This window comes from Doryrhamphus excisus, chromosome 5, assembly GCF_030265055.1.
Source record: "Doryrhamphus excisus isolate RoL2022-K1 chromosome 5, RoL_Dexc_1.0, whole genome shotgun sequence".
NCBI lineage: Eukaryota > Metazoa > Chordata > Actinopteri > Syngnathiformes > Syngnathidae > Doryrhamphus > Doryrhamphus excisus.
The window spans coordinates 24,133,592-24,150,120 of NC_080470.1; the positions used below are offsets into that span (position 1 = coordinate 24,133,592).

Consider the following 16,529-nt stretch of genomic DNA (forward strand, 5'->3'; position numbering starts at 1 on the left):
GTTGCAGGGGCAGCAGTCTCAGTAGGGAAGCCCAGACTTCGGGTCACCAGCCACCTCCTCCGTCTCCACCAAGTGGACACCAAGGCATCCCCAGGCCAGCTGTGGGACGTAATCCGTCAAGCATGTCCTAGGTCTGCCCCAGGCCGTCTCCCAGTTGGGCATGTCCGAAACACCTCACCAGGGAGGCGTCTGGACTAGATAGAGGGCAGAAAATAATTGAGAAGCATGCACTGTCTTATAGAGTCCATCGACGTCACGCTCCAACCTTCCCTCACTCGTGAACAAGACCCAGAGGGGTTTCACATGGGTAAGGACCTCATTCCCAGCACTTCACCTTCTTCTGACTGGTGGTGTGGTCAATAACTATACTTCATACTGTATATGTATTATATTGGGGGCTCATTTTATCAAAGACTTTGTTTGTATGTAGATGTTTTTATCGTCTTTATTCACCTAGACTTACTTCACTATAAGTACTATCATTATAAACTATGAAAATACTGCAATTTGTTTGATGATGATGATACATAGATACACATACCCAGCTGTTGTCTTTGAATGGGTGAGTAGAGTATTCTGAATGCTTTTGATTTCATTAATTTTGGGAAAAAAATATGAAATAAATGTACGTATGTATGTAAATGTATGTATTTTTGGAAACATTTTTTGGATGATCACAGTTTTTCAAAAATATATTTATTTAAATATAATATTTTACTGTAAATGTGTTGTATATACAGTATTTTAAATATATTTATTTTTCAAAAATATATGAATTAAAATTATTACAATTAGAATATTTTAAACATGTTATTTAAAATGTATTATGCATATCCTAATGCAAATGTAAACATATGATGTACTGCCATGTAATCTTGTATGTAAGGTTGAAATCAACTAAACCATTAGCATCACTATTGATGCTCACTTGAGAGAGCGAGCATGATGTCATGCAATGACGCCGGTTTGAACTCTAGCGGCATATGATTGCTTTAAAATGTTGTTTGAATTCTCAACTAAACAGCCTGAGGGGCGTTTGACTTTCCACTCTTTGCAAAGAGCCCTCCCGGCAAAGCACATTCATTAATGAATCCTTAATTTGCCCCCAAGTATGTCTATTTATAGAGGTGCTGTATATGTTTGTTATTATTAAAAATCACTCAGCTGATAGCTCAGAGCAACATAATGATTTCAAGCACTGAGCTGTGAAGGTCTCATTAAAGGATCAACACAACTAGGTGTGCCTATACATTCTCCATGTTGCCTGGGAACTGCTATGATAAGCTGTGATGTATCAACTATTTCTCACGCTCTTGTTTTTCAGCCCAGCGACAATATCTCTCAGCATCCCCTCGCACTTTCCTGAGGTTTTGTTTCAGTTTTGTTTCAAGTTTCCAAGAAAACAACACTTTGACCTTCTGCGGATGGGAGAAGACAAAAACTCTGTGATGAAAAGTGCAAGAGCAACTTTTGCTACTCCATCCACCTCTGCTCTTGAACTTTGATTTACAGCTATTGATTTTTTTACACAATACATGCACACATGCAGACTGGCTGTGCAGGCTCTCCATGTGTAATATGAGCATTTTAAATAGATCTGTTTTGTATTATTGTGTACGACCAAAACTATATTGTGAAAAAGTGCATGTTTTTATAAACCAAATATAATGGTTTGCATTTAAATCTCCATATTTAAAATCTCTTCAATGCCAATAATCCTGTGGATTGTATCAAAGTACATGGTAGAGTCCATGCACTGTGTGTGGTCTCCGCTAGGGGGCGACGCGGAGGTACACTTATGTCTGGTAGGAGGCGGCAGTGTGGGGGGGCTGGATCTCGGCTGAGGTGGCGGAGCATCAGACTCTCAGAGGCGGGCTGGTTGGGGGGCTGTCGGACTTCTTCAGCGGGTCGTCGAGGCTGCAAGGAGGCTTCCAAGAGGTGGACATCATGCATCGTTTGTGGATTTGGACGCTGATGGCGGCTCGTCTGCAGGTAAACGTTCACTCAACGATCTTTGCCGTCATGGAGCCCGCCTGCAGACGACTTGAGGCTGCGTAGGATGCAGTCTGTGGTTCGGCTTCTGCACCTGTCCCTGCTCTCCTCGGTTGGCTTTTATTCAAGGAATGCTCGCTTTTTTTGTACCATGATTCTTGTGTGGCCTGCTAATGCTGCCATTCTTCTTCATCCCATAAATGCATTGGTTGTCTGCAAGGGTGGAAGACTGAAGCAATATTCTCCATCTTTCTTACTTCCATTCATAAAGCACAATTCACGACAGTCAAGCATATCATCTAGCTGTCTCTGCTGACTGTGCGTGTAAATGTAAATGTACTGTATGTATCTGTTGCTTTTATCCAAGCCAATAGTCAGTGTTAGTGGACATGAATGGACAGTGAATGTGTCCCACCACAGCCAGTAAACAGTTAACGGACCTGGACGCCAAGTTTGCGTTTTTTTTTTAACAAATAAATAGCAAGCACAGCACTGTGTCCAATTGTGTCAAAGGTCAGCTGCATTAATTAGTGTGGCTTTTAGTGTCATTTTTAGCATCCGTTAAGATATTGCCTGCGCTAGCTTACCGGTGCTTGCTAGTTAACTGTGTTTTTTGGGACCCACGATGTTGATGAAATTCCCAGCCAAAGTTAACCATCGACCAGGGGAGTGCAAAGTGCGGCCCGGGGGTCATTTTGTGCCCGCAGCTCTGTTTTTTGCATGTTCTAGAAATACAGTGAAATAATTAGATGTATAACTTTAATTTCCTTTGTCAGCTATAACACAGAGCTAAGATGTGGTTGTTTTGTTCGCAAATATTAACCTACATTAGATTAGCTTTAGCATCTTAAATTAATTTTAAAAAGTGGCCCCCGTATTCTTCAGTTTTTCTCTCAAAGTTTGTGTAAAAGACTAGACTTTTTAAAGTAATAAACTAGATTATAGATTAGCTTGGTCACGCTAACTACTGTTTGACAGCTGCTGTAGCTAGCTAGCGTTAGCTTGGTTGTGTGGTCAAAGAAATACATTTTGAAGTAGTTTTCTTGTCTTTTTCTGCTTCTTTATTGTTTCTCTTTTAAAAAATATAATAATTTGATTGACGTGTATAATTATTTGGCTCCTGAACAGTCTGCAATGTTAATGGACAGTTACCGTTGGCGACATTACCTGCCTAGTCCTGATACTTCCGTCAATGCACTTCAATATGTGTACTTTGTAGAGTACGGACAGTCGCGCCTTCTTCTCTCCTATTTAATTGTGACTAACAACCTGAGTTAGTCCCTCACCTTACGCTTTGTGTACTGGAATACTTTGTGATACTATGTAAGGCCATTTGTGTCAAGATGAGGCTCGTTAGCTTAAATTTTAGCTTAGCTTGACCACAGAGCAACCAAAGCAGGTTCTTCTTGTGCTTGGTGGTCCATCGGTGATGACATCAGACCGTGACTTCCTCCATGCGCTAATAGGAAATGAGATTTAATCCGTCGACGCTAAATCCCGCCCCCCACCCCTTCGACTGTGCTGATGTGAAGGGTTTTAAAGTTTTTGGGTTAAGTGGAAGCAAATCACTGTGGCCCTCCTGCGTTAATCACCTCCCCCATCCCCATTAGCACGCTAACAAGCTACAACAGATGCTTTCCTCAGGAGTGGGAATATGCAGTAATGTTTGAAAGGATGGGGGGGGGGGTTCCATGTTGAAACAACAGGAGACAGAAAAGTCTGCATGTTAATTATCATCCCATTTAATTGACCTGATTGTGTGCTGCTCGTTATGGCGACTAATTGCTATTAATAACACTCTCCCAGAACAAAACTGGTTGCTTAACTGGGTGTTCACTGCACAATCACACATGTTACCTCTGTCCGGGAGGTTATGTTTTATTGCTACGTGTTTTGTTAGAGAGTGGGATCCCATTGAAAAGAAGCCTTTTTCAATCTTCTAGAGAACAGAAACTAATGGAACGTTGACACAAAGTCACTCACTTGCTTCTAGATTGAGGGAAATACCCAACACAGACTCTCAAAGGTTTGTTACAGATCACCGCATGTCTCAAACATCCACTCACAGTGTATTTCTTAAAGCTTTGTACAGTGTGCAGTCTTTCGCTGGCCCCTTAAAGTGACCACACACACACAGCTTTGCACATACGCCAGCTCACTGTTCGGACTAAAAATCAATCTATGTTGTCTAGAAAATGTAGTTAGCTGGGGTGTTGTCTCCTCCGCACCACCATGGGATGTGCATTTCACACCTTGATTGACTAAATTGACATTATAGCTGGTTAAAAACTATTTCCAGCAAGCAGCTGGAGTTTGATCTTCCAAACATCCCTCTGAACGTCTTGTGCTTGCAGGTGGTGGTCCTGGGCGGCAACAGCGAGGGCGGGCCGCCATGCGTGAGGGGCTTCTCGCAGGAGGAATACGTCATGGAGACGCAGCATGAGCTGACAAAGGGACAGGCCGTCTTCAATGGTCAGTGTGGGTACACACACACATACACACAGTGAAAGACTTAGAGCAGTAATAATCCCCTGCTGTTGGTTGGGGGTTGTTTAAGAGTCCTGCTGATATTTGAACCATAATGGAGATTGAAGGGGGGGGCGACCTTTGCAAAGACTGAGAGTGGAGCAGGATTAGTCCCACCCACTCAGCTCACACTGTCTGTCTGGGACAGTAAACATGCTCCAGTTCACTGTTTTTGGAAGTAAAAGTGCACAAAATATCCTGTATTATAATATTTGTAGTGTGAGAGGTATTGTTTGATTTAAAACTCCAAACTTTCTGTATACAGTGTTTCCCATACACTAATACATTTGGCACTTGCTCAGTCATAAAGACATAACAACGCTGGTCTGCCAGAGAATAAGAATATGTGGCAGGAGGGATCAGTGTAGTGACTTTTTGCGCTATACCAAAAAGCAAGACTTCTGGAAACATGAAAACAAGTATTGCTCTTCTTAGTCAAATGTCAAATAACATCAACAACTCGCTTTTTATGTGAAAGAACTCTAAAGTGCATTATTTCATGGATACCTTCCACTGCATTCTCATGGCGGTTATCATGCTCATATCGCTGCTATGTGTGACGGTGATGGTGTGGTTGGAGAAGGACAGTACACATGAATATATTTGAGTGTGTGCGTGTCAGACAGTCGATTGATGGGGATCCTGAGTCTGCAGGCGGTGCTCAGGGTGTCAGCGGCCGCCTGATCAATAAACGAATCAATCACAGCGTGTTTGTGGAGAGGATGCCAGTCTGGGCTTGGATTGTCAACTTTGTGGGGATTTTGATGGCCCGTGCACTTAATCACGCATCCGTGCACACACTCTTAATCACATGCACATATTTGGACTCAACTCAGCAACAGGATTTATTTTTAAAAAAAAGTGCAGCTTACACGCAGTGGCGGGAGCTTAGGTTTAAGATTTAAGGACTTCCAGCCGTGTAGGAAAATATTTACATTTTGCTAATGTTGTTGCCTCCATGAATGAAAGCAGTAGTGATGTTTGCCGGATGACAGATTATGGTAAAAATGCAAGACGAGGAGTTTACGTGGAGGGAAGGGTGTGGACTTTTCTCTAACATCCAGAAACGAGTCACGCTCATGATACTGTACGTCTATTTGGTGTTAGCTTTTTACTCTTTGCAGCATCAGCATTTTAAAGATTTCTTTGCTTGGCATCAGCCAGCAACGCGACTACTTTGCTGCCGAAAGAGGCTGTTGTAGATTTGAAAAACGACCATTTTGACAAAAAAATACATACAGGGGATTTCCACGGATTTGAGATTTAGCATTTGTGCCCATGATACATGATCATACAGGTAAAATGTCATTATGTTTCATTGATAATGTTCTGAGTTTTGACATTTTGCACTTTGTTTGGTGGTCTTTGAATGCATCGTAGTTGTGAAAAATGCTGGTGGTCCGAGTACAGAGCCCCTGCAGAAAGCAAGGATCTGCTGTATGATGCCAAAAAAAAAAAACATTATATGGTAGAATCTCGACAAAATACCGCAGTCTGTTCTGTGTCTTTCTTGTGAATTAATTTGAAGCAAAATAATTAATAAAGTTAACAACAATACAGCAAAACTAAACCAATGACATACTTTCGCATGTTAAACCTGGGAGGTGAGTCTCGTCACATGAATCGTACATTCCATTCTTCTTCCAAGTTCAGTTTTCCGCTCTGCGGTTATCATCACATGTTTCCTCTCACTGTGGTGGCATCACAAAAAAAATATATATATAAAATTATATTTTTCCAAGGTGTATTTTGGTTGAACTCAAAATTGTATGACCTTTGGGTCATGACCTTTAGCTCTAATAAAGAGTGGTGTAAAGTGAATTGAGGTTCGTCTGGTCGCTGAACTGTGTGCTTTGAAGAATTACAAGCTATCGAGAATCATCATTTCATCTCACATCATACAGCATAGACCACTCTGGGTGATCATTTTTTCATGCCAGTTTCTCTGTATAAATTCTTTCAATGGTAAGAGAATGGCTTATAAAATATCGGTATAAGTGATCATTAAAATGGAAAAAAGCAAAGCTGATGAAGTAAACATAAACAAAAGTTGGCGGAAACTCGTCTTATGGAGCATGACTGGAAGCTAGTGGAGTAGCTTAGTTTAGCGTGCTAGTGCAGTGGTGAGTGTGCGACTTGGGCCGGATGAGTATATTTCCACCATGTTGTGTTTTACCGCTTTAAATGATGTGTTTTACCGCTTTAATGCAGGTTCTGAGTGAAAAAAAGACGAGAAGCGCGTTTATCCTTGCACCCAGCCTGCCTTACAGACGTTCTCAACACAAAGATGGGCTCACCTTGCTTATTAATATTTCCACACGGGGGTTGTGGCATTATGCTTTGCAAGCATTTTTTACCTCCTAATTTCTGCGTTACCTTGCACTGTTCGTCACAAGGCTCCACTCTTGCTGTATCAGTATCCTAGCTTGCCCCGCCTCCCCCACAGAAACAAAGCGACTGTATGACTTGACAAGAGGTCTCATTCTGTTGGCCGTTGTTCTCTAAAGCGTCTAAATACTGAACCACTGCGCAGAGTGAACTCTCGTTCTGCATGTTTGGAGGCAAGAGACGAAAACAGACAGGCATTCATTCACATGGCAATATATCGAGGCTGGCAAAATTATACCAAGACTGTTCGTGTTCTTGTCATGTTTCTCACGAGAACTTGTGACATGACATCTCGTGACACCCCTTCTATCCAGTGTAGTCCACCCTCTAAAATATCAATTTCATTTCATTTATTTTTCCTTTTTTGTCTCATATCCCTTCACACTTGAATGGATGATGTGCTGTGAAAGTAAGCAGACTGTTGAGTTTGAGGCTGTTTGGGATTTTCAGCTTGAAAGTAGAGTTTCTGTTTGATGCTTTAGTGACGTCTGGCTTCAGTGTGACACGTGTGGAATATCGGGGACTTTCCAAACAGGCTTATTTTGGCCGGGTCCGACACTTATACCCAAGAGGAACCGCTTGATATGTGTGTTTTTAGAAACATGAACCGCTATATATCTTGTCACCAAAAATCACCCAGTACATTGGTTCTCCTTCAAATCTGAGCTCTTATCCCTCATAATTATTTTTTTCTGCAGTTTTTGCAGCGCCCAGTGCTGTTATAAAAGCCTCTGTGCACACATGTTATTGTGCCCTCCTGCACTAAAGGGATAATGTGCATTTTCCACCCATTACCTCTGCAACAGTCGACGGCACAAAAACAAGATGGCTTTGCTTGAAAAGCAGCAAGGACAAGTCTCCGCCGCCACCTTATTTTATTGAAGGCTGTCCTCACTGGCTGATCAATATGTCACTCTGTCAATTAGCCCATCAGCACGGGTCGTTTTTGCTTGGACAAGTGATTTTGGAAGGAAGAAGCAAATTGACTGTAACCTGTGGACTGTGAAAACGTCTCCTTGCTCTGTATTTGAGGAGTGCAAGTGTGAAGCACCCAGCACGAAAGGTCAAAAAGGGATTTTTCTCCTTTTTGAAAAGGAAAGCATGAAACAAGACGAGAAGCAGCAAAAACTGTGTGTGTGTGTGTGTGTGTTCGCACTATCACATGTTTGTGCGCTTGACTGTGCTTGGATGGACTCTGTGAAGTGGAACAAGGCGACCGTGGCTGGAGCTGACGGAGCAGCAAGACCAGACAAAAAATAGTGTTTCAGCGGTGGCCATGTTTACGACACGCTTTGATGAAACATTACAATGGTGAGATGTTGTATTTATCCCGTGTAACAAATGCTGCCTTATCGTCGGCCTGCCCTTATACGCATCATTTTGCATTGTCAACTGTGTAAGTAGCTCCTGGGTTAGCATTAACCACATTAGATCTTTTCAGTCAGTCCCTATGGCATAAGCCAGGTTAAGTTGTCATAGTCATGCTGTTTAAAATGACATTAGCTTATCCTTTTTATGTTATGCTAGCATAAGCAACATCCCTTCTTTTTTTTACTGCCCAGGCAGTGTAGTGGCTAGGTTAATTTGTGTGTCAGCCTGCATGTTAAAGATTTAAATACTTTGGAAGCAACTGGCGGGCCGGATTCAAACGCTTGGTGGGCCGCATGTGGCCCCCGGGCCGTAGTTTGCTCACCCCTGGCTTAAAGTCATTGTCCACTTCTTCCTGATCCTCAGTGCCATGCCATGTCTCTCTACTGAGTGCGATTGTGTGTGTGTGTGTGTCTAGTATGGAGGGTGGGAGGGAGGGGCTTTCCGAGTAATTGTTTTTCCTTTTAATTGTGGTAATTGTTTTTAATTCCGTAAAGCACTTTGTGCTATACAAATAAAGTTGATTTGATTCCTAATAAGCTTCAGTCAGCATTGACACCCATTTCTATGTTGATGTATGACAACAGCTGCATACTTTACTGTCTTGTTACGTAGAATTAACTCAAGCACAAGGTGACTTCCTGTTCAGTGCAAAATAAGATTCCTTCATGGCAACTAACAAAATGCGCCCAATTCATATATGTATATATTTTTTAGATTAGCCACCAGAAGACACATTTGTGCATGAACAGCTAAAAACGACTGAAAAATTCTTCATTATTGCTCATTCTCTAGTATATATCGGGCCAAAGTCACAAGTAAATGGCAAGGAATGGCTAGTTTTGTTTGTCGACAAGCGCTAATGTTGACAGCAGTCAGACAGTCCGAGAGTCAGGGTTTATTTTTTAATGGTATACTAGCGAAAGCCACTTTTGCCATTGTTTGGCAAGTTAGATCCGTTCAGATTTGAGTTATTCCTTGTCAGCATTGGTGCCTTAGCAGCACCGTGAGCCCTTTTAGATATTTGGGGATCATTCGGGGACCCTGACACGCCTTGTTTCAATCAGATGGCTTCAGGCGCTGTTAATTATTTAATTGGAGCAGCGCAACACTGTGTTATTAATGAGAGGATGGAGGTTAGGGGCCTCGTTAGGAACAGACAGGCTGCGGGGGGTAGGGCGGGCTGGGCTGGGCTTGATGGAAAAGGAGGTCAGAGGTGACTGATAGCGAGAGACAGAAGAAGGAAACAGGAAGTGAAGATAATTTGATAGTCATTTGTTTAAAATGCTTGCGTTGGACTTTCTTTGCAAGTGAAAACAGCGTCTTTGTTCCTCGTAAACCGGGTGTTTATTCCTGGAGAGGAACAAGTGGACTACTCAGCACATAACTCTCCACTCAACAGCGAGATTACTCCATGTTCATTCAAAGGCTGCAACTGACCATTATTTTATGAGTCGATTAATATGGAGCTTCTTGTTTCGATTAAATGACTAATCAGGTAGGCCCTAGGCCAGACATGTCCAAATTTTTCCCAGCAAGGGCCACATCCTGATATTTTGTAATATATGCTAGTTAGTTAAGTTATTTATATTTCAAGAAAAAATTGCATCTCGGCTTTGTGATATAGGTATATAAAAAAAGCACATCATAGTTTCAGTATACTTTGTTAATGTACTCTTATGACTACTATTATGACTTTATTTCCAAAATATTTAGATTTTCCAACAACCAAATATTCCCCGAAGCATAACTATATCTTGCTTTACTTGTTTCTCATAATAAAACCCACATTTTTTAACTGTAATATTTCCACTTTGTTACTAAAATCCCACTAGGCCATATTTTTTCCTCATACTATTACACATAGTATATTCTGGAAATTTTTATTTTTTCCTCTTAATATATTGACTTTATTCTGGGTGTTTTTCCATTTCTGCAGTTTATTTTCTTCCTCTAATTAGGACTTTATTCTCATAAATGTGACCTTATTCCATAATATTTTGACATTATTCTTGTAACATTATACATTTTCTCCGCAACCTAATATTCAGAAAAATTACAACTTTATTTTTATTTTTAAAAGGCTTTAAAAAAATGTACTTGTCAACTTGCTACCCAAATGACAATATTTTTCCTCATATTTTTCTAATAATGTGATGATTTTACATACTTTCTTTTTGTAATTTAAGAAGAAAGTCAAAGAGAAAGCAAAAACGGGGGGGAGCATATTAATAATACTGTTAATATGAACTACATGTTATCATCAGTGTGCGTGTTATTACATGATCATAGCATGTATATTAAACGATGCAACGTTGTTAGTGTTTTTATTTTTTACAGGACTTCATAGATGAAATAGGTGTATCCCAATGATGTCCATTGTTAGCTAGCTCATATTAACCTGTTTTCTTGTGTCATAATGTACAGAAAAGGGAAATTTGTGAATGAAGGGCAAAATCCCCCCCAAAAAAGTGCAATTCCCTTTTTAAATAAACAGACTCAAAACGTTAAGAATGAAGTGTGGTGATTTCTTTGTGATTTCTTTTTTATTGCTGCGAGGAGAAGTCCAGGAAAATATTCAATGAATGCTCTGCGTGCTTGTGGTCCCGGCCCTCCTGTCAGTGTTGGCCTTGCTAAAGTGTTTTTGGAAGCCAAGTGTAAATGAGGAACAGTCAACAGTTTCAGGGAACTGAGTCAGGTTTGGGTTTCACTATGTGAGAAAACAAAAACAAGCGTGGGAGGAGAGAGTTGATACAGCTGCCAGGCCAACATGTTAGTCAGCGAGGACGGTAAGTGTGTGTGTGCGTGTGTGTGTGTGTGTGTGTGTGTGTGTGCCAAGCCGAGGTCAGCTGCTATTCTGTACTTCCTGTGGTGCGCAACAGGCCTGACTGCTCTGACCTTCACGTTTTTCCCATCCATCCTTCCTATTAAGGCAGCGTCAGCGATATGCTCACACACACGCACACACACACACACACACACACACACACACACACACACACACAAACACTCACTGCCCTGGAAAACCCCTCCCATATGAGCCAGCACACATTAAGCACATCCTCCCCCTTTCTTTCGTTTTTCCTTTTTAGTTCCTCACTTCTTGCTTCATGCGGGGTGTGCGGGAAGGGGGGGGGGGTCGTCCTCCTTTCTTCCAGTGTCATACATCACCAGCTATCCTGCTATCCTCCCAGCTGCATGGGAAGAGAGGGCTGGGATACCAAATGAGAGTGCTATCATCCCCAACCCACCCACTCCTTGCCACACTTCATTGAATTTGTATGTGAATGTGTCTTTTGGTGATTCTGACATTGTTTCTCCTCTCTGGGGCTTGTTAGCGACTCGGCATAGAGCATTTCAACACTTAGCATTTTCATCGCTACACTCTTGTCAGACATTGTTTCTCCTAAAGGTGTAAACAAAGCAGGGTGATACTTGGGGCTTTTTACCGAAATGATCCAGCCGAAAATGTTTGATTGCTTTTTAGAAAAGTTGCAATCCCCATTCACACAGATCTGTAAATCATCTCTATGCTACAGGGAGGAAAGGAAAAACTTTCCTTTGACTGGCAAAGCCTGGATTATGCTTCCGCGTCGTCTCTATGCTTTCTACTTCTACACTGTCTTTGTGTCTCATGTTCTCTGTCCAAGCACTAGGGGCACTGTTTCCCACAGGGTTAACGTGACCACAACTCTAATTAACCATTTAGCTTATTTGCTGTGGTTATTTTGAACTTTAGTAAGTGACATTAATTTGTTCCAGAAGGTCCAACTCGACGGATGCTAACCAAACCAATTTTTACCATCATGAATACTGTAAATCCAAGTGAACTGTTCCAAAAAGCAAAAAAATGTTAACACAAAACACATTTTTATAGTTGTATGATTATAGTTTGATATAGGGAAAACAATTTGAAATGTATATAGTACATTAAAATGATGGATAGAAGTGATAAATGAACATCAAACTTGCTTATATTTGCAAAACTACAAAAATGTGTTTCGTGTTAACATTTTTGAGAAACAACTGCTGATGACATAATAGATGGGTGACAGGTTGGGCGATATATATTTATATCCCCGTATAGATTCTTCCAATGATAGGAAAATGACTTGTACCGGTATAAATGATTGTAAACTCAGTTGATGACTGTCTGCCGTTGCGGATACATAAGATGAATGAAATGCTTTCATCATGAGGAGAAGGAATATTTGTTTGTGGAAGGATTTACTCCGCAGACCACTGAATCCTGGCACAAAATCACGATAAACACTGAACAATCCCCATACAGTTGGGAAAATGTGGTCGTATTCCCCTTGTTCGTTGCCACTACTTTTGAACTAATGCCACGCTGTGGCTCGTGGGCTAACTTGTTCATTCTATTTAAAACCAACATATTTCAACACTTGGGCTGTGGCATTCGGCTTAGAAATCATCACTTTTGATGCTCACTCTGTGCTGATGCTCTGTGTGTAGCGGCCCCGCCTCCACCTACTGCAATCGAGAGACTGAATGACTGACAGGAGGGTTCACTCACTGCGTTCCCTCCACTATAGAGCCAACATGTCCAGGTGTTGAGACAGACGCACAGTGTGAACCCTCTTGTCATCTAGCCTGTTTGGTAGAAAGAGAGGAGGGACATAAACATGCATTCATATGTCAATATATTGAGGCGGGCAAAATCATCAAGTTCATTTTTGTTTAGCATGCGGTTAATTGACATTATCATGACAGGCCTAAACAGAAGTGTTCGTTTGAGAAAGTATGCTGGCGCCTTGATGCAAGACCATAATCCAGGCATAAATCAGACATGGAGAATGTTGTAATTCCAAGCTAGCCACAAATGGCCACATAGTACTTATTTCATTGTTAAATTCTTGTGTACCAACATTTTGCTGACAGTGAGGAAAGTCACTCTTTTCTGCTTCTCTTCATGCAAACACACATAAAAGCGCATTGAAAAACACTCACCAACCCCTCACTCTGTCTGTGTTTATCTACTGTATACAGTGTGTGGGGGAGGAGGCCTGCTTCTCATTAGAATCATACATCGAGCAGGCAAAACCCCTTGCTACAATTCAGACTGGAATGTGTGTGTGTGTGTGTGTGTGTGTGTGTGTGTGTGTGTGTGTGTGTGTGTACTCCCGTAGGTGCTCTCCCAGCCACTCTTGTTCATGTTCCACTAAATCCTGTCCGCCCATTTGTCTTCCTCTGCCTCCCTCCCATCGCCCGCTCAGTCTCTGTCTCTCAGCCATTTGCTGTTAAATGAATGATGTCTACACGCCTGACCTCACATCTAACTAACGGCTGCAAGTGTGTGTGTGTGTGTACGTCTGCGTGTCTGTGGGTGGGTGGGTGGGTGAGTGCGGGGTTCGATGTTGTGTGGGTCCCATGCGTAGACTGTACAAAATATCAGATACAGTTGGCGCAGTCTTATATGAGGTCATTTGGAATTCTGCACGCTGGTAATTGAAGCATGACGCCACGCTTGTTGATTTCTCGCCTGAGTCCGTGCCAAAGCAGTCAAGTTTAACGCTGAAAAACAATGCAATCCTTTCTGGGACGCTGGTCGTTCCTAAGTGTCATACAAATTTTACAAAGAAGTGAAACAAACAAATCAAAATGCAATCTAGTGACTCAAGATGGTTACTTTTATTATTTAGTTTCCCCAAACTTCCATTTCCTGGAGTGCTGTTAGCAACTGAGGCATTGTCAAGTGATTGCTGCTTGTTGTTCAGTGGAGAATAAACGCTTTATACCACTTATCATCCACTCCTGTCTCCTTGACGTGAGTAACATGTCCACTTGCAACACCGCTCATTGCTAACGAAGCAGCTAACAACGGCTATGTTGTCAATGCCCGACGTACAGCAACACAGCACATGCCTGTGGTTTCAACACATCAAAGCCCAGTTCTAACTGCAAAGAATAACACTGGATGTTCCACATTGTGGCTGTGCTGGACCTCCACTGTCTCTCATATCGTATCAAAATTTTGATACCATGAACTGCTAACGGGCCCATAACTAGTCTACACTCAGTTTCAGATTGGGTCGGATACGTTTGCCTGTTTAGACTTCTTCGGGGACCCCGGTTTCTTCCCACTTTCTAAAAACATGCTAGGTTAATTGGCGACTCCAAATTGCCCATAGGTATGAATGTGAGTGTGAATGGTTGTTTGTCTATATGTGCCCTGTGATTGGCTGGCGACCAGTCCGGGGCGTACCCCACCTCTTGCCTGAAAAAAGCTGGGATAGGCTCCAGCCCCCTCGTGAGGATAAGCGGTAGAAAATGAATGAATGAATGGTTCTAGGCACCACAAACATTTGGAATGTCTTGAAGAACGAAACCACTGGTGTACCAAGCAACAGATGTCCAAGAGAAAGACCCTACTTTTTGGTATGTTCCAGCCTGGCCTTCCTATTCCTTTTGCTCATGAGCGGTTTGAATCTTCTGGTGTAGCCTTTGTACTTTTGTTCATGAGGTCTTCTATACCTTCACTCCTGTCTTCAGCAAGTTGTTGCTGGTGTCACTAAAAGATGTTTTGACGTCTTCCTTGATAACTCACCAACTGCTGATATTTCCTTGATCAATCTGTTACACATCTATTACTTAGTACACCAGTAGTTTTCATGCATAGACTGCCTGTGCTAGTTATTTTTTGTTTGTTCTTTGGGAGTTGTAGTGCTGTCACGTTTAGCTAAAACTAATAGTTTCAGTTTAAAATGAAAGATTGGATATAACTCTTGTCCAGTCTGCTCCCTGATGACAACGGTTTTGAGATCTTTGAGGTTCTGTAGTCGCATAGAATGCTAGAACTTTCCACTGACATGGTGGGCAGGTTGCCTTGAATTTACTTTCTTTCTGTCAAACAACAAGAAACATGCTGCAAGCTCTTTATTTTTCCTTCTGTGACAACAAAAGGTTCTTGTATGGAGATTGAGTTTAGTCGCTTGTGAGCGTGTGAGCTTTGGCTGGCAAGCTCAGTGCAGATTTTATCAAATGTTTGCTCAACAATTGCTGATTTGATTTGGTAAAGCTTCTAAAAACTACTACTATGGATTAGGATGGATTATAGATTATGGCTGTCAACAGAAAGCGGGGTTGTTGCAAAACATGCGTTGCACTGATTCCATCGGCTCATGAAAACACCTGCGATGACTGTAAAGACTTAAACGCAACACACGTTTGCTTGGACGACGTGTAGAAGGCGACACTTGGGCGGCTGAGCATGGCAAAGTAGGTCATGCTGGTTTGGCCAAAGTTATGTTTATTAGCATGCATTGCAGCACAAATGTGACACATCAGGATTACAGGTGGTGTAAAGTATATGAAGCCATCTGCATTACGTTTAGTGGTGTCAGCGCTGTCTTTGTGTTGGACTACATTCATTCACCTGAAATCTGCTCAAAGATCTCAAACGTCTTGTAAGAAACAAGGCAGAGTCAGCAGAAAGCAGGAATGTATGTATATAAAATGTATTTTAATAACATGAATGCTCAAAGAAGAAGAAGAGGCAAGGTATGCAGGTGGTATGCAGTATGTTATCATCCGTTTTGCCAGTTCAAATCAGACACTACTCACAGAAGGTTAGGGATATTGGGCTTTTGGAGGGAGTTTCAGGATGAACCTAACCCAACGTTTAAACGGTTGATGCACATATATCTATGTATTATACATAGCCTGGTATACTACATACTGTACACACATGTATTAAGGTACACATACATGACTGACGTCACATCACATGCAATTACTTAACTAATAGCCCCTAATCAGACTACAGAAGAAGAACAGGGCATATGAATATTTGGTACTATGAATAATAATATTGTGTAGGGGTTTAATGCTTCATTTTAATAAACAATTCAATCCGTGGTTGCTGATACGATTCAAGAACGATATTGGGTCTTTTCAAGTGAAACAAAGTAATTTATATCAATTTTGTAACTTTTTAGCCAAATATTCAACCACTATTAATGTCAAACAAATACCAGAATAATGGACATTGCTGGTTTCCTAGATTCCCATTGTTTTTTGTAAAGGATTCAGGTATAAATTATTAATAATGCGGGCATACTTAAGAATAAATTATCAATGAGTACAAAAAAGTTAGTTAAAAATGCAGTACAAAACATAGGGTGCTTGGCATGATGAATTATGTACTTGAAACAATGCAATCCAAACTTGCACTTGCATCCAAAGGTGAGGGACATTATGCAAATTCCTCAGAATGAATGTAGTGTTGTATCTTC

General features: G+C 41.5%; 1 protein-coding gene across 1 annotated transcript in view; it reads left to right on the forward strand.

Moving 5' to 3' along the window:
• The first annotated feature begins 1,830 nt into the window (after positions 1-1,830).
• LOC131130100 (cadherin-2-like) overlaps positions 1,831-16,529 on the forward strand; it is a 56,932-nt gene continuing 42,233 nt past the window's right edge. The window contains exons 1-2 of the mRNA XM_058074250.1: positions 1,831-1,992; positions 4,347-4,464. Of these exons, the coding sequence (XP_057930233.1) occupies positions 1,948-1,992; positions 4,347-4,464 (163 nt within the window). The 5' untranslated portion in view covers positions 1,831-1,947. The remainder of the gene's footprint in view (positions 1,993-4,346; positions 4,465-16,529) is intronic.